Source organism: Gossypium hirsutum, chromosome A03 (genome assembly GCF_007990345.1).
Source record: "Gossypium hirsutum isolate 1008001.06 chromosome A03, Gossypium_hirsutum_v2.1, whole genome shotgun sequence".
Taxonomy (NCBI): Eukaryota; Viridiplantae; Streptophyta; class Magnoliopsida; order Malvales; family Malvaceae; genus Gossypium; species Gossypium hirsutum.
In genome coordinates this window covers 10,687,134-10,710,573 of record NC_053426.1, presented here as the reverse complement: position 1 = coordinate 10,710,573, position 23,440 = coordinate 10,687,134, and the positions used below count along the sequence as shown (strand labels likewise).

Sequence of the window (23,440 nt, the reverse complement as noted above, 5' to 3'; positions counted from 1 at the left end):
CGAACAAAATAGGCTAACCTATTCACTCATGCAATGGCTGAATAACTTGAAGCTTCAATGGCTTCCTTTTTCTTCTAATTTTCGGCAAAGATGAAGCATAATGGAAATATTTTATGCTTTGGTTTTATTATAATATACATTAATAAACCATTTACCTAACCACCCTTTAAAAATAACCATATTAACCATTATGCCAAACCATATATTCCAGTATCATATAATTGGATTTATTTCATCATAAGAACCTTACATTTAATGAGCCAAAACAAATAGGCACTTTTAACAAACAGCAGACAACTTTTACACTTCACGCGATTTAATCATTTTTCATAATTAAGCACAGAAACAGACAAATTAAATCACAGAAATTTCACAAACATAAATTCACATATCACAGACACAGAAAATAATATTAAAATATTTTTCAAACTCGAATTTGTGGTCCCGAAACTACTATTCTGACTAGGGTTAAAACCAGACTGTTACAACCCAGTTTTCCTGTAAAACAATAGGTTTTCAAACAACAAATGATGTTTTTCAAAATTTAACGCGCTAAAGATTTTCGCTGCAAACTTATACGTTTTAGAAAATGTAAACAAACACCATTTCACAAATCGGTTAAGAAAGATATGTTCTTGAATAAATCAGATTTTCACATAACAAAAGCTAATGACGTCTTTTCAAAACCAACGAATTCTGGGTTTTCGAATGAATTTGCAGTAATATATCCTGATCTGGCTATAATGTCTAGGCCTGGTTTGGGGTGTTACATTTTGTGGTATCAAAGCTAGGCTACAAAACTTGGGCTGTAAAATTTTGGGTTCAAAATTTTGTGAAAACTATTCTCTGAACAAAACATATTTTTGTTTTAATCTGAAAAAAATAAGTTTAAGGAATATTGAGTCTCCGGTTCCAATCCTGTAAGTACTTCTGACTTAGTTAAACTTATAGTTTAGAAAACTCTAAAACAATTAGAACTACTCTCTAATAGTTAGATTGTAGCAAACTTCATAAATTCTTCTGATAACTTTCTAAGCATAAAATATCTGTTAATAAATATTAGAACTGATACATAAAATTCTGTAATGTAGATAACCTACAATAAGTGTACATGGAACTTGTGGAAAAGATATTCATGGGCATAACGGGTACCTACTGCTGAGATTGGGTCTTAGACTTAAATGGTTGGGGATGACACATTGTCTCAAGCCATGTTAAGAATGCTTGAGAGGGTCACAAAAACCCATACTAGATCTGGGAGCCATGGGTCAATAACTGAACGTCTCCGATCTAATGATGCGGAACTATTTGCGGGTGTCAATGGAGTCGCTCCGACTGTGGTTGAATATTAGTTTTAGGCCACAAAAAGAATTATGAATGATATCGCTGCATCCCTGAGCAGAAGTTGAAAGGTGCCAAAATAGCAGAAAATCTACATTAGGCTATATGTATCTGTTAGTTAGAGGAGCTATATCTTGGAAAAATGTCAAATAGACACTTGTAGCTTCTTCCATTATGGTAGCAGAGTTTGTAGCATGCTAAGAGGCATCAAACCATGAAATATGTATGTGAAAATTTGTCACTAGGCTGCACATTTTAGAGAATGTAGAAAGACCACCACTCAAATTATTTTGTGACAATAAGTCAGCGATAATGTATTTCAACAACAACAGGAGCTCATCTAAGTCTAAGAATATTTACATAAAGTTCCTAGTTGTGAAAGAGAGAATGCAAAGTGGACAAATATCTGTTAAAAAATGTGTCCATATTGTAGTAAACATGTAAATGTTTTCTATGTAATTTCACATTTCACTATTATGTCTTTTGTGTTTCTGTCTTTCATGTTTTGCATTCATAGCGAAATTGTGACAAGCAAATATTAGTTTATTGATTGTCTCAGTTCAAACTGATGATAAGTGACATTATAAGAATGTTTACATTGCGAGAAAGACAATTTACTTTAGTAGATAATCTAAATGAGTCTGTAATCGTATAAAAGAACAAAAGTGAGCATTTGATTTAAATACTTAGAAGGATTACTATGTCATTTATAATTCCAATTCGGGAGATATCTAATTTGTCTATCGGAGCCATTGACTCCACGGGTAGAGACATAGATGTATTCATTCAGAATTAATTCACTTGTGATGTTCATGGTATGATTTACCTAAATCCTAAGTTAATCACTAACCATGCGTATGTAATTCATGTGCTTTAAAATAAGTAGAGGTTTATGTTCTAAAGATGATCGAACCTTTAGCCGATATGTTGGGTACATGACTTGTGTATGACATGGCTTTATTAGCAACAATGAAATTCATAGCTTAGTTAAAGAGTTAATGATATCCTCTCATTTGCATTATGTGGATTGATAAATATGGAACGTGGCCACGGGTTGCTCTTTCTTGAACGAGTAATTTATCACAGTCATCTGTTGACAGTGGTCATATTAATCATTAAGAAGACACAATGGTGACAATGAGATAAAATATGATTGTATTGAGTGAATGGATTTAACTCAAAGGAATCAAGGATATCATATAAGGATAACGCACATGACGAGGTCATTGGACAAAATAGTTGATTGAATTGCTTTCATAAAGAGTATACAATAAGGAGTTTTCGATCATGGTATTTCTTGTGGACTGATTCCATGATTAAGTAAATTGTAAATTATCGAAACGATGCTTCTGAACATAATTGTAATTAGTCGAGCCTAATTGTATATATCCGATTGGTCTTTTCGCTAGCTCAACAAAAGCTCGATCAAACTACATTTGAATCAGAAGGAAATTCTACAACTTTGAAAATAATTTAATTGAGTCGATTTATTCGATGTGGAATTAAATGAGGCAGCTGTGAAAATTGTTCAACTAAAGAATTTGATTAAAGATTTTTTCTTGAAAATTTAATTTAGAAAAATCCTAGTGAATTTTGGAAAAATTAATTTTGATTAAGTAAAATTAAATCAATCAAATTAATTAAAATAAATATGATATTTTTAGAAATTAATTTTTAAGTCAGACAATTGGCCCAATAGGTAATTGAACTTGAAAATTGGATCTGAGATCGAAAATTGGGCCCGAGAACCCAAAACTAAGACCTAAAAACTAGTTGAATCGGATCTAGAATGTGAAACTGAGTCGACGATCCAACCAGTGGTAGGACCGGACAAAGCAAACCGTTATTGGCCTGAACTGAACCGACAATAGCCAAACCGACTCGGGGTGCCGTGAGGGTGTCGCACCTGCGATGGCACTACTGGATACAATGATGCCAATGACGACGACGATGACAGCACTCCAGTTGTGAGTGTTCTTTTGGCGATTGAGCAATGGAGGAATCACACTCCTACTGTGACTCTACTGCATAATTTGATTTCAGATTAACTTTTCCAAAAATAATATTATTTTAATATATTTAATATTTATCTTATACATAAATATTCTATTAATTTAATATATTTAATATTAAATTTAATTTAATAATAAGTATTATATTAATTTAATATTAAAATGATTACGTTTAATCATAATTAAACTTTTTAAACTCTCCCTATATAAAGAGAGCCAAGAGTTATTATTTTTTACACATTTAAATTTAAGAGAAAGTTGTAGAGAGAAAATTCTCTAAAAAATTTATTTCAAAAAATTTCTAGAAATATTTTTATTATTTATAACTTGACCCAAAAATTTAGAGAAATTACGAAATTACTCTACTAGTAATTTTGTGGAAAACTTTCTAGTTCGAAGCGAGCCTACAACTAAGTTCATCCTAAACGAATCGAAAATATATAATTTTAATTAAGTGTTTATTATTTTAAATATTACAACCAAGTTCTAATTTTTAGAAAAAAATTAAATCTCTAGTTTTCATTAAACTTATTTTTTAATATGTACAATTGGTATCATGCTATATCTAAAAGTATAAATTTTTAAAATAAAAAAAAATCTAAATACTACAATTGATTAGAACTAAAATTTCAAAAATTAAAAAATGCAACATCTAAAAATACCAAACAATAATAAAATAACTAAATTCACGACTTAGAATTTTAGCATTACAAAATTTACTTGTTTTTGGGAAATGGACGTGGGCAAAGTGCATTGTTACTATTTTGACACGTGTGAATCCCATATCCATACTTGCTAAGATCAATCACCTCCCCCTCCTTTATGTTTCCTCCTCTCAAAAAGATGAAAAATCACAAACAAAAAAATAAAATAAAATAAAAACCATTAAAATCATCAACGAAGATAAGACGCTTGTGGAGAGCTCATGCTACAAAACTTTCCCATTCATCATCTCAAATCCCGATCCAACGGTCCAAATTTAACAGCAGACACCATCCCCACAGATATATATATTTCCACTGTAACTAAACATCCTAAGCTTCTACAATCTTCATCACCATTTCAAAAGAAAAGGGTAAACATCTAAGCTAAGTAACAATGGCGTCACTGCTAATTCCCTTTGCTCCTTCCACAACAAGGGTTTTCGCAGCAAAAAGTTCAGCTGCAGGTGGAACCAAACAGGAAAAAGGGTTTCTTGATTGGATCCTCGGGAACTTGCAGAAAGAAGATCAGTTCTACGAAACCGATCCTCTCCTCAAGAAAGTTGAAGACAAAAATGGAAGTGCCCGAACTTCCAATGGCCGCAACGACTCGGTTTCAGCCCCTCAGAAGAAGAAGGGCAGTGTTTTTGGTGGACTTTTCGCCAAGAAAGGAAATTATACTTGCAACTTACAAATCGTCTAAAGGGGGAAACTGGACTCATTGTCTATGGTATCCCCTGTTTAATATATCTTGTTTCTTTTATATTCGTCTCTCCATATAAACTATTAAAATTATTAAAAATACGAAATTGTATTTTAATTTTTATAAAATTTAATAATTTAATTTTGATTCAACAAATTTTCTAATCTCCTTCTTATTCACAAGTTAATTCGTTATCAACTTGTTTCGGTTAATATTTTTATTGAAATTCTAACTACAACCATTTAAATTTTACTAAAATTTCAAAAATTAAAAATATACATGTCTAAAAATTGAATTATTAATTTTTTTAGAAAGGTTAAAAGTAAAAAATTCTCATTAATTAGAGGATTTAAAAAACTTAAATTATAACTAAGAGGCCAATGCCCTACGCCCCTTTTTGCTTTACCTCTTGTTAGAATATAGGTCTAAATATGCTGTCTATAAAGTTAACAAATTATGGATTTGAAAATTATAGTGAAATCAATGAATGAATCACTACACGAAAATAGGGCTTTAGCGGTATTTTTAGCGGCGTTTTATCAAAAAATGTCGTAAAAATTATAAAACACAGAGCACGCTAAAAATGGAGCAATATCGGCGTTTTTTGTTAAAACGCCGCTAAAAATAGAGAAATATCTGCATTTTTTTGTAAATCGCTGCTAAAAACCAGAGCATTAGCGGCGCTTTTAGTAAAACGCCGCTAAAAGTCATATAACCCCTAAAATCCTAAACCCAAAAAATATCATAAACACTAATCTATAACCCTTAAAAGAGTAAACCCTTAAACCCTAAAAATCCTAAACACTAAATTATATCCCCTAAACCCTCCCACCGCCAAGATTCACCCCTCCCACCGGCCTTCCAGTCAATATCCCGTAATCTCATCTATCATTTTCCCCGTTTTTTCCCACTTCTATTTCCCCCTTTTTCCTCATCCTAAATCCCTAAAGTATTATCACCCATTCCTAAATTCGACATCCCACATCCCTAACGATTTTTCCCCGATTTGAAATCCCCAAGATTCACCCCTCCCACCGGCCTTCTAGTCAATACCCCGTAATTATTTTTGGTATATGACAAATTATTTTTTAATTTATATGTTAAATATTTTCTTATATAATTGTAAAAGACATAGTATTAATTTTAAAATATTGAATTAATTAGCATTATAGTTTAGGGTTTACGGTATATGGTTAAGGGTTTAATGTTTATGAGTTACTATTTTAAGGTTTAGGGATTATGGTTTAAGTGTGGTTTAAGGGTTGGGGTTTAAGTTTTAGGTGTTAGGGGTTAAGGGTTAAGGGTTAAGGGTTCTTGATTTAGGGTTTATGTTTTAGGGATTAGGAATTTAGGGTTTAAATTAATTAGTGGTTTTTAATTTATATGATAAATATTTTTTTATATAATTATAAAAGAGAGTATTAATTTTAAAATATTGAGTTAATTATATTTAGAGTTTAGAGTTTATAGTTTAAGACTTATGATTTAGGGTTTAGGGTTTAGTTTTCAGTGTTTAGGGATAAATATGGGGATCAGGGTGCAATTGTATATATGAACTTTAATTTAATCTAGTTCTTATAAGTTATTAACACAATTATTGATATAACATCATTTTATATTTATATATTGCAGACATAAATATTTATATTTATTCAATATAAAAAATATATTCACTACAGGAAAATAGACTTTTAGCGGCGTTTTTTTTGCCTTTAGCGGCGCTTTCCCAAGCGCTCAAAAAACGTCGCTATATGTAACGCCGCTAAAGACTAGGACCTTTAGCGGTGCTTTTATAAAAAACGCCGCTAATTTGCCCAGTTTTGTAATATGTATTTTTGCACCTATATCCAACCCTCCTGCAAGAAATTCAACCAAAAACAGCAAATATACCATGAAATCCAACAAAACCCGCAAATTTAAATAATACAAAATTATACAAAAAATATATTATATAAATTGTAAATGAATATTCAAAATATTCTTATAATAATGTTAAAAGTTACAAGAAAACAAATGTCTAAGATGACGGATTTTGAAATTGCTGGAACATAGTCATCATAGACTGAAGCTATAACTGGAGTTCATTGTATTTTCTATTCTGCTCCGCCTCCCTCGCTGCTGCCTCCACTCTAAGCTGAGAAATTTGCTCATCTGTGCTAGCTTGTATCTGAACTATCTGATCTTTTAGCCTCTGAACTTCAGCTTGACTTTGACTCCCGGGAGGTGGATCCAAAATATTGGGTCGGGTTAACACCAGATCCTTGAAATCTAACCCGACCATACCTTTCAGGACCCAAAACTTCATTAATAATTCTGTTATCAATATCCTCAAAATTAACAGAACTATCAGTCGAAGCAGTTGCTTCATACTCTGCCTTCTTATCTTTTAGTTTCTCCTAATAAATCAGTCAAAGAGTTAGAAACGAAATATACAATAAAAAGAAATACAACATAACATTATTTAAATTAAACTAATAAAAACGACGAATTAAAACATTATAATTAAATATTATAAATATTTATAATGAAAATCAAATTTTATTAAGTAAATATACCATAATTTCTGCAGCCTCAGATGTCATCGGAGTTCCATCTTTTTTCCTGTGCGTAATGTTAAAAAGCTGAAGGCATCCAACTTTTTGACCGGACGAAGCTTCCTACAATATAGTAGTAAAAATATTATTTAATAGTAAAAAGTCATTAATACTTGATAGAATTAATAAATATATAGTACCGCGGCCTGAGCTACACAAGCAAAACTTCTCGACCCTGCCGTGTGCGTAAATTTTTGTTTTTGCCTGCTGCTTGTTCCAACTCGCTCACGATCCTACATAATGAAATTATTATTACGTATATAGTAAATACTATAAACCGAAAAATTTATAAGAGCTTGCAAGTACATAATACCTCTCCTTTCTTCGAATTCCAAAATCGAACCGCATCTTCCCATTGGTACCTTAGCATTCCCGGTGGGACATTTTGTAATTTTTCTTCGAGGCTTATGGGTTTTTTTAAATATTCTTTTTTCAAACTGCTTTTATGGTCTCTCCATTTTTTACCCAATGCCTTCTTGATATAGGCATCAGAGACCTCTAAAGTAAACCTCTCCTAAAAAACACAAGTTTAGGAATTAAATATAAATGAAACTTAAACCAAAGTATTATAAATTACATTAACGTTTTGTTACCTTAATATTAGAGAGAGCTTGATTTTTATTGCTATCAGGCATGTTATGCCATGATTCGTAGTTGATGGGCAACATATTGGCATTTCGTGCTATAATGCCCAAATAGCCTGCTAAAAGTTGAGCTTCTTGTCCAACAGGCTGACCATGGCTGTTTCGAGTTACTTTGACACGCTTGACAGAATTTAAGTTATATAAATCTGTTAGGAGCGTATGTCCTCGACCTCTGCGCGTCCCATTATTTTCAGCTGAAAAATAATATATTATTATATTGAAATTTAAAAATAAATCAGTAATAAAATTTAATACAATTTGTAAAATAAACTTAACATTACTTTGAAATTCCACAGACTCGTCAAGTGTCTCCAGCACGCTTGAAGATCCAACAACTGTCTGCTGTTCAGTACTTACTTCTTCCGAATTTGTAGTATTCTGTACAATACTAAGATCTCTTAATCTTCTTCTAAGCATTTCCTGCAACACATAAAATAGTTACAATTTTAGTAAGAAATAACAACAATAGTAAATATAAAATAGTTAAATTATATAACATGACAAATGTTAAAATTATAAAATTACATATAAAAAAAATCATAAAATCTTACTACATCATAAATCGTAAATATCTTCGTCCACATCCTGACGAACCCATTGAAATTGTGTACTAGTACTAGGGATATTTTCATTTAAGTTTTGTTCTGGAAAAGGCAAAGTTTCTGATCTTTCAACGATATCATCTCTACTTCCATTCCCCATGTCAAACAAGTCTCTAGGGATGTTTCGGAGTACAATGTACCAACCCTCATCAATTGGATCTTTCAAGTAAAAAACTTGTTTAACTTGAGAAGAAAATACATACGGCTCGTCTATCAAATGTTCTCCAATGTGAATTAATCGAGAGAAATTCACCATTGTAAAACCAAACTGATCATTTTTAATTCCGCGAGCAGTATTAGCATCAGCCCAATCACATCGAAATAAGACAACTTTCCATTTTCCATAGTAATCCAACTCAATAATGTCGTTTAGAAGTCCGTAATACTCCACATTTCCCTCGACAGGATTACTGTCCCTAGCACTAGCATAACTTGTAACTAAAGAATTAACAACTACTCCACAATTTTAAGTTCTCCTCAATCTCTCGTGATATTTGGTATGAAATCTGAATCCATTCATGATGAAGCCACTATATCTTTTTACTACTCGATTCAGACCTTGGGAAAGCCATTTAACTTCGTCATTAACGACATTCCCACTCCAAACCTATTGAATCAAAAGTAAATTTAGTAATTGTAAATGTTATGAGAAAACATTATTATTTGTCAATAAAATGTTGAGTTGCATACCGTTTGGCTTAACCATTCATGAAAAGATTCTGCGAATAACCTATTAATCTCGCGATGTTGTAATCTTCGTGAGCGTGAACGAGATCTTAAGACTTGTTTGTACTCACTATGTTAAAAACATGTTTAATTCGTTAAAAAATAAACAAATCAAAAAAAAGATGAATATTTATCATATTCTAGAACTTACTTGCGTAATTGTTCAAGTGCATCGTGGTGGAAAAGAACATATCTATGTGCTTGTATCCAAGATCAGTCATCTAATTCTGCAATTTCAACTTTGCCGATTGGCTCTCCATAACTTTGAAATAAATAAGTTTCGGCCAAGCTAGGATCATTGAGTCTGGCATTTCTACTTGGTCTATTCAATCTTGTTTCAACTTGTTCTAAATATCTAGAACAGAATGTCATACACTCCTTTGCCAAGTAGCCTTCAGTAATTGATCCTTCCGGATAACGCTTGTTACGGCAATAAGACTTCAATTTGCTTAGGAACCTAAACACCATATACAACATTATCAAAACTGGTAACTATAGGTATAAAGGTGAATGCCTTTGAAATAAATTAGCACCTTTCAATTGGATACATCCAACGATAGAAAATCGGCCCACCAATTATTGCTTCACGAGGGAGATGAATGACAAGGTGCACCATAATTGTGAAGAAGGAAGGTGGAAAGATCTTCTCCAAATTGCATAATGTCAAAGCGGCTCGATCTTGTACTTTTTCAAGTTTTTCAACATTCAGAACTTTGCCATAAATTGCTTTCATTATATTGGACAGTTCAATTATACAGGACGTTACCTTCTTTGACATACAGCACCGTAAAGCAACTGGAAGTAGATCTTGCATCAAGATGTGATAGTCATGTGATTTTAATGAATATAGTCTTCGATCTTTAAGACTTACACATTGAGATATATTTGATGCATACGCATCCGGAACCTTTATATCCTTCAACACCGTGCAGAACATTTCTTTCTCTTCCTTTGACATTGCAAAAATTGTAGGCGGCAACCAATATTTTCCATTAAGAAGTACTTGGGGATGAAGATCACGCCTAGTTCCCATGTGAACTAAATCAAGTCGACTCTGAAGATTATCTTTTGATTTACCATCGACGTTCAAAATTGTCTAGATGATGTTCTCGCAGACATTCTTCTCAATATGCATCACATCAAGATTGTGGTGTAATATGTGATGTTCCCAATAAGGCAACTAAAAAAAATACTTCTTTTCTTCCACAAGTCTGCCTCATTAGGGTCATCCTCCTCGTCAAATTCATCATCAGATTCATCCCTTGATCGTCTATTTGTTTGCTTGTTAGATGGTTGATTCAGCTTCCCGTAACTGAAATCCATATCTTTTAACATGAATAAGATTTCAGATCCAATGGTCTGCTCAGGAGCTTTTTTCAACTCTTCAGTACCGTCAAATAAAGCCCTCTGAAATCTATAGCTATGATTTTCATCTAACCACCGACGATGCCCCATATAGCAGAACTTCTTCCCATTATATAACCACTGTGAACACGTTTGAGCAGCATAACAAGGACAAGCATAACGTCATCTGGTACTCCAACCAGATAAATTCGCATATGCCGGGAAATCATTAATTGTCCACAGCAAAGCAGCACGTAGGTAAAAGTTCTCCTTTCTCAATACATCATACATCTCAACACCCGCCCATAAATGTTTTAACTCTTCAATAAGTGGCTGCAGATATATGTCAATATAATTTCCGGGGCCTTTCTCTCCGGGGATAATCATAGATAATATCAAAGAAGATTGCTTCATGCAGATCCATGGAGGCAAATTATAAGGAACAAGGACCACAGGCCAAGTACTGTACGAGGTGCTCATGATTTTAAAAGGATTAAATCTGTCAGATGCTAACTCGAGCCTTACACTCCGAGGATCACTTGCAAAGCTTGGAAATTTATTGTCAAATAATTTCCATGCTAAAGAATCTGCAGGATGCCTTAATAATCCATCATCCGTTCGTTGATCATGATGCCACGTCATAAACTCGGCTGTCTTTGACGACATGAATAGCCTTTGAAGCCTTGGGATTAGCAGAAAATATTGCAAAATCTTGTTATGTTTCCTTATTGACTGTGGCCCATATTCATCCTCATTAACATCTTCTGCATCTCTATTCATCCAATGAGATTTACCGCAAACATGACAAGACTGTTGATTTCTCCGATCACCCCAATACAATATGCAATTATTTGGGCAACTATGAATTTTGTTGTACCCAAGGCCCAAATCTTTTATCACTTTCTTCATGTCTTTACACGATTGAGGGATTTTTGCAAACGGGAACATTTCTCTCAAAAGCTCTAACAGCATTGTTAAAGAGTTTTTGGTCCACCCTCCTAAACATTTTAAGTGGAAAAGGCGAATACAGAATGACATTTTCAAAAATTTTGATCCCTCATAAAGTTCTTTATTCATTTCACCAAGTAACGTGTAGAAATTCGCCGCTTCTTCATTTGGTTGTTCATCCGGTACACTTCTTCTCGTTTCCATAAAAGTATTCCCATCGATATTATAATCATCGGATGCAACATAGTTTGGTGGAAATGATTGGAAACCTTCACTCTGCATATTAAATGCATCCCACATCATACCTTCCATGTCATCTTCTCTAACATACTGACGGTAACCACTATAAGGATAACCCGGATTAATCGTCGAAGAGGCTCCACTAGGTGTACACTCTCCATGGAAAATCCATTTTTTATACCCCCGAATGAAGCCATCAACAATTAGATGTTCGTAGACAACTTCACGATAATGCCAATAGATATTGCCACACTTCTTACACGGGCAAAGAATCATATTCTCTTGGCTTGAATTGTGAAATGCAAAATCCAAAAAAGATTGCACTCCATTTTGATACTCGTTGCTTGCCCTTGAGAAATTCATCCAAGTCCTATACATTTCGTAGTTGTTGAAGTCTAAAGTTGGCAATAAGTTACACAGATAAGTTGTATATTATGTAAGTCTTGATATGATATATTTTTATGTTTTATGTAAGTTATGTAGATTATGTAAGTTATGAAATTTGAACTTTAAACTATATGCTTTTAAGGAAATTATTAGATTAAACTACATGTATTAGTTAAGTTATGTAAGTTGTTATGTACGTTATGTGAGTTATGTAAATTATGTAAGTTATGTGAGTTATGTAAGTTGTTATGTAAATTATGTAAGTTATGCGAGTTATGTAAGTTGTTATGTAAATTGTGTAAGTTATATGAGTTATATAAGTTATGTAATTTATTTAAGTAATGATCAATATTAATACTACTTTGATAAAAACTAGTTATAACTTTTAAAGACATTTAAAAATATTAAATATTAAAATCAAACATTATTAATATAAAAAAATAGCAATTTGAATATAATAATATCAAAAGAGAATCGTAGTTTAATTTTTATAAGTAAATTGGAAATAAATTAAGGTTATATAAATATTCAATAGTAAATGAGATCGATAGAACTTTTTCCAAGTCTTTTTGAATTTTTTAAGATTCATCATACGTGGCGTTGTTACACCTAGAGAGGATCCATTATATCTTACAGCTCGATATAAGGCAACCCGTCAGGTTTCCAGCCTATATACTTTGAATCTTTAAAATATTTAAAATAAGGTTGGAGAGAAGGTCAGCTATTGTTGTAATTTTAATGGACAAGCAAGCTACATGGTAATAAATATTCAATAGTAAATGAGCTCGATAGAACTTTTTTCAAGTCTTTTTGAAAATTTTAAAATTCATCATACGTGGCATTGTTACACCTAGCGAGGATCCATTATATCTTACAGCTCGATATAAGGCAACCCGTCAAGTTTCCAGCCTATATACTTTGAATCTTTAAAATATTTAAAATAAGGTTGGAGAGAAGGTCAGCTATTGTTGTAATTTTAATGGACAAGCAAGCTACATGGTAATAAAATTAATTCATACTTATTCATACTTAAGTTGAATCAAATAATAATTAAGTTGAACCAAATATAAAAACTTATTCATACTTATTCATACTTCAAATAATAAATAAGCTACAAGAATCAGGTCTGGTTCAAGTTTATTTAAAGGGCTGCAATTCATACATTTAAAAGGCTGCAATTCATACATTTGATTAATGTTATGAAATAAAGGGTGTGCTTGTTTTTCTATCCCATAAAGGATATCCCACATGCGTATATTACTGTAAGTTGAACTATACCTCATGGTTAAGTAAGCAAAATTGTACAAACACATACAAGCATATCTAAATAACCAAATTTCACTTGCAACATAACCAATTCATACATTGCTCACTTGACTAACATTAATCATTTTTCATGTCATTTAGCCAAATCAAAACATGTCAATTTCATATGCTATAAATCATGCTGAAATTTCATATACACAAGTAAATCAATTTATATATATTCGGTCATTTAATATGACTTCAATATAACAGTTAAAACATATTCATTCTTGCCATCGTAAACCAAACATAAATAGTCAAATATCATAGCCGAACATACAATAACATATATATATAACAATTTGACCTTTACATCCCAAATCACCAAAATTCATGACATAAGTACATATGTATTCATTTATCTATCATCAACAAAATATAACAGCTCATCACTGCCATTTCCCAAACTAATAAATAAACAAATTACAGTCAAAATGTAATTCAGTAATAAACCATAACCAAAACACATCCAACAACCATACTTAATTCACTTGAGTCGAATTATAACAACCACAAATGCATGTCATACCAATTAACAATCTTACCAAGATGAGCAAATTATAAACCATACTTATCATTACTTCATACCAAATCATATATCTAAGTAAAATGATTTTTTTCAAAATCATCATGATGAAACTATTATTTATGCGAATTTTGAACTAAAATGTACCTTAATAATTTCAACAAGCTGGTCTACTCTTAGAAATTGTAAATTGGATGATAGGTCAATTCCAGCAATTTAAATTACACTTGCAAACAATGAACAACCATGAAATTAAAAAATTAAATAACATACAATATCGTTCTTTATTCGTGACAGATTATAGGAAATGATTTGTTTAAAGTTCTGAAAGAAAATTGCGAGAAAAATTTCAATTCATTTATATCCGAGAAAATTACACTAATTCCTGGAGATATATCTCATGAAGATTTGGGCATTAAAGATTGTAATTTAGTACAAGAGACGCTGAATGAAGTTGATGTTGTGGTTAACCTTGCTGCAGCAACCAACTTCGACGAAAGGTAATATATATATTTATTGTCTTTCAGTAAATCAAATGATAGTTAATGTCTGCCACTCTAACTATGCCTTTGAATGTATGTTGTCAGTATATTAAATATTAGAAAATTATTTTTTAATTATAATGTAAATTATATTTGATGTTTTTATTCTTATTTTTTGATGTAGATATGATGTGGCACTTGGTTTCAATATATTTGGAGCTAAATTTGTTGCAAATTTCGCCAAGAAATGTGTGAAATTAAAAGTTTTGGATCATGTATCCACAGGTTGGCAAAAAACAATGGTTCTTTTTGGTAAAAGTGTATAATAGTCCCTATATTAGACATTAATTTTAAGGAAAAAATTATTGAACAAAAATTGAATGACCTGAGATTGCTAGGTGCTTCATACAAGGTTATTTAGCAAAAATTAAAAGGTTGCAAATTGAGCAAAAATTCACTTAGCTAATGGAATACATGGCAGATTTCAATGGAGAGACATCAAATAAAGATTTAGCAAATTAAATATACATACCTCTTACAAATTGTAAATTGGATGGCAGAGTCAATTCCAGCAAATTAAATTACACCTGCAGACAATTAACATCCATGAAATTAAAAAATAATCCGAGGATAAACAAGAATAGTAATTTGAGTTTTTACATTTAAAAAATGAACAGTAATAAACTTGAAAATTTATAGACTAAAATGGAAATTCAAATTATATGTATTTGCTTAATATGGTAACTTATATACATATATTCACAAGCAGTTGGAAGAAAAACTAGAAGAAAATGGGGATGGGTTCCTTACTTTATACTTCAAATTGCATTTTGATCCTTTTATTGAAGAAAAAAATTTTCATTCACTTAATTTTAGCGAAAGACTTATTTGATCTAATATATAGGGATCGGTTTGTTAATTTGTTTCCAAAATGTAATCCTAGATATAATATAGGGACTGCTGGTAATTTAACCTTTTTTCAATACAATTACATGATTTTGAACCAATAAAATGTAATTCAAAATGTAATTGTTTTTAAACCAAAAACAATCTAATTAACTGCTATAATGAAATCGATTTCTGGTTGGGTTACATGATTTTGATTTTTTTTAAGACAACACATGGTTTTGATGCTTACATCTAGCAGGCTAGTATCAAATTACCAAGAAAATGAATACTCCCTAGTCCCTAGACTAGTCCTTGAAACATATGCAAATGAAATTACACTAAGGTAACTGACATAATTAGTGTGTGATGATTTTAGGATTTGATAACCCTCCCAACAGTTATGATTTTAGGATTTGATAACCCTTTCTAAGGTGGAAAAAGTAAGAAAAAAAGAACAGAAAAGATTAGACAACAAGAAACATACAAATTCAGTGACAAGAACATCTGTTGTGTACTCCCTGATAACATCACCCTGATAACCATCTTTCCAAAGCTCCATATTTTCCTGAAAAAACGTATGTTAAAATTATAATCAGATGCATGTATAAACTATCATGAGCAATTATCAATTATTCACTTTAAAAGGGTAATAAACAAAGCATTCCATATAAAGAATTTGTGGAGATGAAAAAAAAATAATACGAGGAATAATAAATGAAAATGATTATAGCCCAAGTCAACGAATAGAAAATGACAAACTAGTAAACAGAATTTGGTTTGGTCAAGCTACTTTTAAAAACAAAATGGAATCAAACTATAGAGATGAAATACAACAGCCAAAAAAGATTACATTTTCTCAACCAACATATTAAGTAGTTCGATTCAGCCAATTTAAGAATTTTAAACAGGTGACACGATATGGATGTCTACTTCAAACCATATTCAAATATTATTGGAAAAACAAATTTTCTGCTTGCTCGATTGTTATTTTCAAAATAAATCAGCAACAACAGCAATGCAAGAGATAAGGTAAGGCAAATCAAGCAGTCAAAGCCCAAAAGTGAAATTTCTCATGAAAGCTGCTAGAATACCAAGTTTAATCAACAAGCGTAATTAACACAACTTCAGCTCTCATGTCATTTATCCTGCATATAATTTAAATACATGTCAACACTCATAATTAACAATGTGGCATCAATGAAATGATTAAAACATGAATTAGTAATATATTAAATATATATAAACAATGTGGCATCAATGGGCAAACAGTAATTGTTGTATATGAACAACATGAACACAATACCTATAGAATAGGACTCGAAATTCCAGCTGCAGCAGTGTTGAGAAGAGGTAGATGCAGACGCAGACGCAGACTGAGTTAGGTAAAATGAGAGAAGAAATTGGGTAAATGGGGGAATGAGATCGAGTTTAGGTTGGGGAACACGAAGACCAGTTAGGGTTCAAAATAAAAAATTTTGATTTGGGGTTATGGGATAAATACTGATAGCTGAGCAAATCAAAAGGACTTCGGGGAAAACGATTTCTGTATATCTTTTTGGGGGAAATTATAGAGGATTTCTGAAATTAGGGTTAGGGAGTAATGGGAAATTTTAGGGATTTCTGAAACAGATGAAGAAGGAAGTAATCGAGGTAAACTGAACTGGGGAAAGTAAAGGGCAAATGGGGTTCAAAAAAACGACAACGTTTTCAATCTGGTGAAAAACATTTGTGGCGTTTTTTAAAAGCGCCACTATTAGAAAGACTATAAAATGATACAGTTTCTGCACTCTATTAATAGATTTTTGTGGCGTTTCTAGCGAAAACGCCGGCATTTCACATCTTTGTGGCGTTTATAAAAGCGCCACTAATAAAAGGCTATAAAACGTTGACGTTTTGAAATCTCTTTACATGTTTTGTGGCGTTTTTCCAAGAAGCGCCACTAATAACTTGGTAACAAATGACGCCGTTTTTCATTATACAAATGAATGTTTGTGGCATTTTTTAACAAAAACGCCGGTAAGTGACATATTTTGCGACATTTATATAAGCGACACTAATAAGAAGGATGCAAACGATGCCGTTTTACATTCTCTTAATAGATGTTTTGTGGCGTTTTTAGAAGCGCCACTAATAACAAAGCTTCAAAACGACATAGTTTAAAGTATCAATACATGTTTGCGCGTTTTGTTCTAAAACGCCACTAAGTATGCAATATAAATCCTTTTTTTCTCTTTATTATTATTATTATTATTATTATTTACTATTTAATACATGGTTAAATTTTAATTTGGTCTCTCTAATATATTTAAATTTCAGATTTATTTTCATATACTTTAATTTTTAATATCATTTAGTCTATATATTTTTATAATATTATTAACTTTTTTATTAAAACATTACATGATAATATAAAATTTGACAATTTAGAGAATAGAGATTGAAATGTGGTTTCCCATTTTTTATATGTTTGTGTCATTCTTTCACATTAATATATATATCAATGTATATCCAATGAAATTTATTCTTACAGGTTTAGGATTTAGTATTTAAGTAGTACTTAAGGGTTTATACAGTCTATAGTTTAAGGTTTTATGGTACTTTTGGATTTAGGGTTATGGTTTAAGATTTAAGGTTTATAGTTTTAAGACGTTTTATAATTTAAGGTCTAGTGATTTAAGTTAATTTACATTTTTATGATTTAGGAATCTATATTTAAGGGTTTAGTACTATTTATAGTTTTGGGTTTTATGGTTTAGGATCCAAGGTTTAATATTTAGGGTTTAAGGTTTATAGTATATGATTTACGACCATATATTTAGGGTTTGAGATTTAAAAGGCTATTGATTTAAGGGGTTAGGGGTTAGGGTTTAGAGAAAGCCATATAACATTGATTTTAACAACTTCGTAACTTAATTAAATAAAAACTTCTAATCAAATAGTTTATTTATCAAAGTGTAACTTTTCATAGTTAAGTAACTAAAATGAAAGTAACTTTCCCATAGCTAAGTGAATGGTGTAGTTAATTTTTATTGTTTATAAAGTCGCTTTTAGATATGATCAAAATAAAATCAAATTCAAAATAAAAATAAAACCTTATTTAATTTGTTATAATTTGGTCATATCCAAAATAGATAGTTACCTATATATCCATATCAATCTGTTACTTTTTTATTTATTTTTCAATAAATAATTTGTTACAATTTTAATATATTATCTCTTTTACAATTATATAAGAGATTATTTAGTTTCATATATAAATTAAAAAATAATAATTAATTTAAACCCTAAATCCTTAACTACAATCTCCAAAACATAAACAATTAAGCCTAAACCCCAACCCTTAAACTCATTATCCATTAACCTTAAAATAGTTTAGATCTATAGCGGCGTTTTTCAAAAAGTGCCGCTAAAACCCAAACTATTGCGGTGTTTTCTGAGGAAGTGCCGCTAATGCCACTGAAGCTGAAAATAAACGACGTCGTTCCGTTTAATCTTTTAGCGGCGTTTTCCTACAAACGCGTCGCTATAGGTCAATCTTTTGCGGCGCTTCCTAAAAAACGCCGCTAATTCTCGATCTTTAGCGGCGCTTTTCTAGAAACACCGCTAATACTCGATCTATTCAATTTTTTGTGGCATTTTCTTTTCAAACGACACTAAAAACGCCGCTAAAACCCTATTGTGGTGTAGTGATTGATGTATTTATTTTTTTAAAATCTCTATGATTAAATCAAAAATAAAAAACTTAAAAATTTAATATTTAAAATTTAAAATTTTAGTCCATATTTCAATTAAAAAGTTTAATATTCAAAATTTAAAAAAAATCTAAAAAATGATAATCTCAACAAAAAAATTTTGAAAGAAAAAAATAGAAAAAAATATGTTAAAAAAATTAAAATTGAGCAATAGTGGTGTTTTTAAGTAAAACACCGCAAAAAGTTGAGCTATAGTGGCATTTTTATTGGAAACACAGAAAAAAATCTAAGAATTACCGGCATTTTTTAAGAAAACGCCGCAAAAGGCCATTATTTTTTATAAAAAAAAAGGCAAAATCCCGCTCACCCAATTTGGTTACCCGCTCGTTAACCAAATCCCCAAATACAAGTTTGTACTTATTTCTTTTTCCCTTTTACTCTCAAAATTTGAATTCACCCACCATAGCTACTCCTTTTCTATCGATCAGTTAGGGTTTTGGAGAAACAAATAGATATTGAAGAGAAGGAGAACGAGGAAGAAGAAGAAGAAGAAGAGGAAGAGAAGAGGGGGGAGGAGGAAGAAGAAGAGAGTGAAGATGAAGGGACTAAAAAGGTCAAAGGTAGTAGTAGAAAGGGGAGTTCTAGGAAATCTGGTTGAGATTCGGCTGAGAAGAAAGAGCCAGTGACACCTAGTAGTGATAGGCCTACAAGGGAAAGAAAAGTCGTAGAAAAGGTATGCTTTCTTTTCTGGGGTTAAGGCATGGGTTCATCTCCTGCACCACTTCCGTCCAACGATGGTACTGCCATTGATCAAGGAGTTGCTTTCATTCTCCTTTTACTTGCTCTGGCCCTCTTTGTTATACCATAGCTCCAGTTAACGATGGGATTAATTAAAGTTGCATAACTCCAGTTAATATTGGCCCTCTTTGTCTTTTCTCTTTGGTATCTAAACTGGTTATATTAACGTTTTTGTTTCTAGTATTTATAGGTTCTACTTTGGAATCAGAAATTATTGGTAGGAAGTGCTGAGAATTGGAGCTAATTTGGTGTAATATGCTTGTTTGACAGGTTCCGTGGTTTCTTTTAAAAGGCAGCCAGAATAGGTGGGTCTCCTTTGCTGCTTGGTTAACTTCTTTCTGGTTGCATTGAGAATTTGGAATAGTCATGTAGTGTCCCCTTGTTCTGAATCTTATTTGGACATATAATGTTTATCGTGTATGAAGCCTTTAAATTAGTTGATAATAAATATGATAGTGATAGGCTCAAAAATGCAGGATGATAATTATCTATATTCTAAAATGATTCTGGAAATGAGACTAGAAGTGAAAGACAAAAATTTAGCTATATCATTTTTAAATAATCATATTGTATAGAGAACTTGTGCTTTGTTTTAGAATTAAAATCTCATAAAGTCGTGAATTAGAATAGGGTGGTAATGATATTTTGACTGGGAGGGGATGGGGATGGGGATTAATCTTTGAACACAATTGCAGGGAAATTGGTTTAAATGAATTATTTAGTCCAATGCTATGTTAGTTTAATTATATTGTCTTCCTTTCTTTTGGGGGTAGAGACTTTAGAGGTTGGGGGAATAGTTGAATCGGATTTCATACATTTTGGCTTGGCTTTTTGGAGAAGAAATAGGAGTAAAGGGTGTTTCCTTTTGATTTATGTTAAGTTTGTGCTAGCTGAAAGTCAAAGAATGGCCTGAAGATGCATTTGTTGGGTCTAATAATGAGCATTGTATCTTATAGTTTTACTTCGGTTCTTTCATCTGTAACATTTTCATTAATCAATGGAAGTACAATGACATCAACATTGCAGCAAGCAGGCTAAAATTCATGAGGGCTGTTCTGAGCTTGGCTGCACCAAGGAGTTCAATAAATGACTGCAACGAGGTCTTACAAAGTGGAACGTGCAAGAAAAATAAGTCCTCATGCTTGAATGAAGATAACTCAAGATTGATTCCTTGTCTTCCTGATGAGCTGTCATTGCAGATCCTTGCTCGACTTCCTAGAATTCACTACTTCAATTTAAGGTTGGTGTCACAGAAGTGGAAGGCGACTGTTATGAGATTTTTAAATAGTATTGTTCATGGTCACTGAACTTTGTTGTTATTGCATGGCCTGCACTATTTATTTCTGATGCTGTAACTCGTTTCAGTGGCTTTCAAGTTGTCAAAGAAAGCAAAGGTGATTGAGGGTTATATTGTCTTGTTGTTCCATGATGTGTTTTTTATGTACTCACTGTATTACAGGAAAAATGGTGCATAAAGCAGGATAAGTGGATTAATGGTGCAAATGGTGAAGCTCGAGCTCGCAGTGCAGGTAAAAAACCATTGCTTCTAAAGTTGCACAAGGGAGTTTCCAAGGTGGTCGCATTCATGAAGCCATGACTGAAGCTTTTGTTGTTAAAGACCATCGTGGCGAATGTAAGTATCCTTTCTTAATGATGCTAATTTTTAAAAGTCAAGTAGCTTAATATCTTGATTAATTTTTATTTATCAACAAGTCATATTGAATCATTTTTGTTTCATTTTATATTTCCCTCCTTGTGTTACTTTGCTTCTGACCTTACCTTAGTTTAACATAAACTATAATATATTATCAATTTGTTGATTTAAAATCTTTTTACTCTCTTTCTTTAATAGATTTGGTTATATAATATATCAACCTATATAGCTCTAAAATATTGAATAAAAAAGAAAATATTTTCCAACTTAATTAATTATAAATATTATTTCATATTTCTAATTACTTTTCTCATGTTTAAAACATCTATTTAGGATTTGGAATCTATGCCTTTATCTGGTCGGCTTTGTCAATTTATAATAAAAAGGCTATTTATTATTGCAAAATATTTCACTTTTTTGGTATTAATCCATTTGGATAAGGGTATTTCCTTTTCGTGATTTAGAACCATACAAATCATTTTCAGTCAAAAAGGGCTGCAATACCTTTGCTTTTTTAAGTTTGGTAAAAGGAATAACCTCCTACAAATTAAATTATATTTTTTTATTTAAAAAATAGATAATTAATTTTGTAAATTGGATTAAAGATTAAAAATTTTCTTTCTATTTTTATTGTTTAAAACTAGCATGATCGACAGAATAATCAAATAATTATATGTGATATGCCATGTACACCTTCATGTTAATATGTATGGATCGGTTTTTAACAATAAAAATAGACATAAATTATTAACAAAAGAAACATTTTACTCTTTGATTTAATATACAAAAAATAGTTTACTCATTTTTTTAGCAATGAGACAAAAATGCTATCTGACTATAGTACAAGAATCTCATAATACTTTTACCTCATATATAAAATATTTTGTTTTTATTATTTTACCTTTAATCAATTTGATTTACTTGTAATAATCTAACACAAATTCAATGTTAATTGAACTGTACAAGAAACATCACCCACCAATGTTGGGAGATGAAGTTTGGCAGCTAGAAAAGATTGGTAAGGATGGAGCATTCCATAAAAAGCTAGCATATGAGGGGGTTAACACTGTTCAAGATTTCTTGAAAATGTCGGTAGTTGATCCACCCAAGCTTAGAAAGGTAACAATTTACATTTGATATGATGAATCTTGTTTGAATTGGATGGATCCATCTGACGATAAAAATCATTAAATGTTAACTGGTTTTTTTCGATGATGTTGAACAAATTTTAGGGCTTGGAATGTCTGAGAAAATGTGGGATGAATTAAATTTACATTTGATACTTTGGCTTCATCTAAGCTTGAACCAGCCCTTTGTTATATATTGTTTCTTCTTCTTTTCTGATCTTTTTCCTTTGATTAATGAGAGGTGATAATGATTTGGTATTCTTTTCTCACCAGGATAAATTTTGTTTTAGAAATTGTAATACTTTGTGAGTGTGTTTGTGTTTTTTTTTATGTATTAAATTACATATTGAATCAATGTTTATGTATTAAATTTAAATTATTAATTTTTATATTTAGTTTTGAAGTTTAAATTTTAATAGAAAATTTAATTTAATTAATTTTTTATTTATCCTTAAAAGGATATAGTTTAAAGTTCAAATTCAAAAACTAAAAATAATATAATATTTATCATAGAAATAAATATTATTTAATTAAAATAAAATATTTTTTTAAAGGTCATGGTTTTTAGCGGCGTTTGTGAGAAAAGCGTCGCTAAAGGTTTGTTTTATAGCGGTGTTTTTGGGAAAAGCGCCGTTAAAAGCCGTGGTCTTTAGCGGCGTTTGCGAAGAAAGCGCCGCTAAAAGTCATGGTCTTTAGCGGCGTTTGCGAAGAAAGCGCCGCTAAAAG

At 31.4% G+C, this 23,440-nt stretch overlaps 1 protein-coding gene and 1 long non-coding RNA gene across 5 annotated transcripts; both read left to right on the top strand.

The window, feature by feature from the left end:
• Window positions 1–4,012: 4,012 nt before the first annotated feature.
• Window positions 4,013–4,817, top strand: LOC107888008 (uncharacterized). Its single transcript, XM_016812197.2, has one exon. The coding sequence runs from the start codon at window positions 4,452–4,454 to the stop codon at window positions 4,755–4,757; it is 306 nt and encodes a 101-aa protein (XP_016667686.1). The 5' UTR covers window positions 4,013–4,451; the 3' UTR covers window positions 4,758–4,817.
• A 14,664-nt stretch (window positions 4,818–19,481) lies between these two features.
• LOC107886048 (uncharacterized) lies at window positions 19,482–22,972 on the top strand. 4 transcript variants are annotated; one of them, XR_005922281.1, is made up of 6 exons: window positions 19,493–19,868; window positions 20,204–20,238; window positions 20,960–21,173; window positions 21,393–21,566; window positions 22,554–22,706; window positions 22,820–22,972. It is a non-coding gene; the product is annotated as an uncharacterized lncRNA (long non-coding RNA). The 4 variants fall into 4 exon arrangements; XR_001680627.2 differs by having other exon boundaries at window positions 19,483–19,868; window positions 21,393–22,706; XR_001680628.2 differs by having other exon boundaries at window positions 19,494–19,868; window positions 22,554–22,972.
• The last annotated feature ends 468 nt before the right edge of the window (window positions 22,973–23,440 follow it).

What these genes read in the sequence shown, in the direction of transcription:
- LOC107888008 (XM_016812197.2), top strand. Translation starts at nt 4,452, where the DNA reads ATGGCGTCACTGCTAATTCCCTTTGCTCCTTCCACAACAAGGGTTTTC.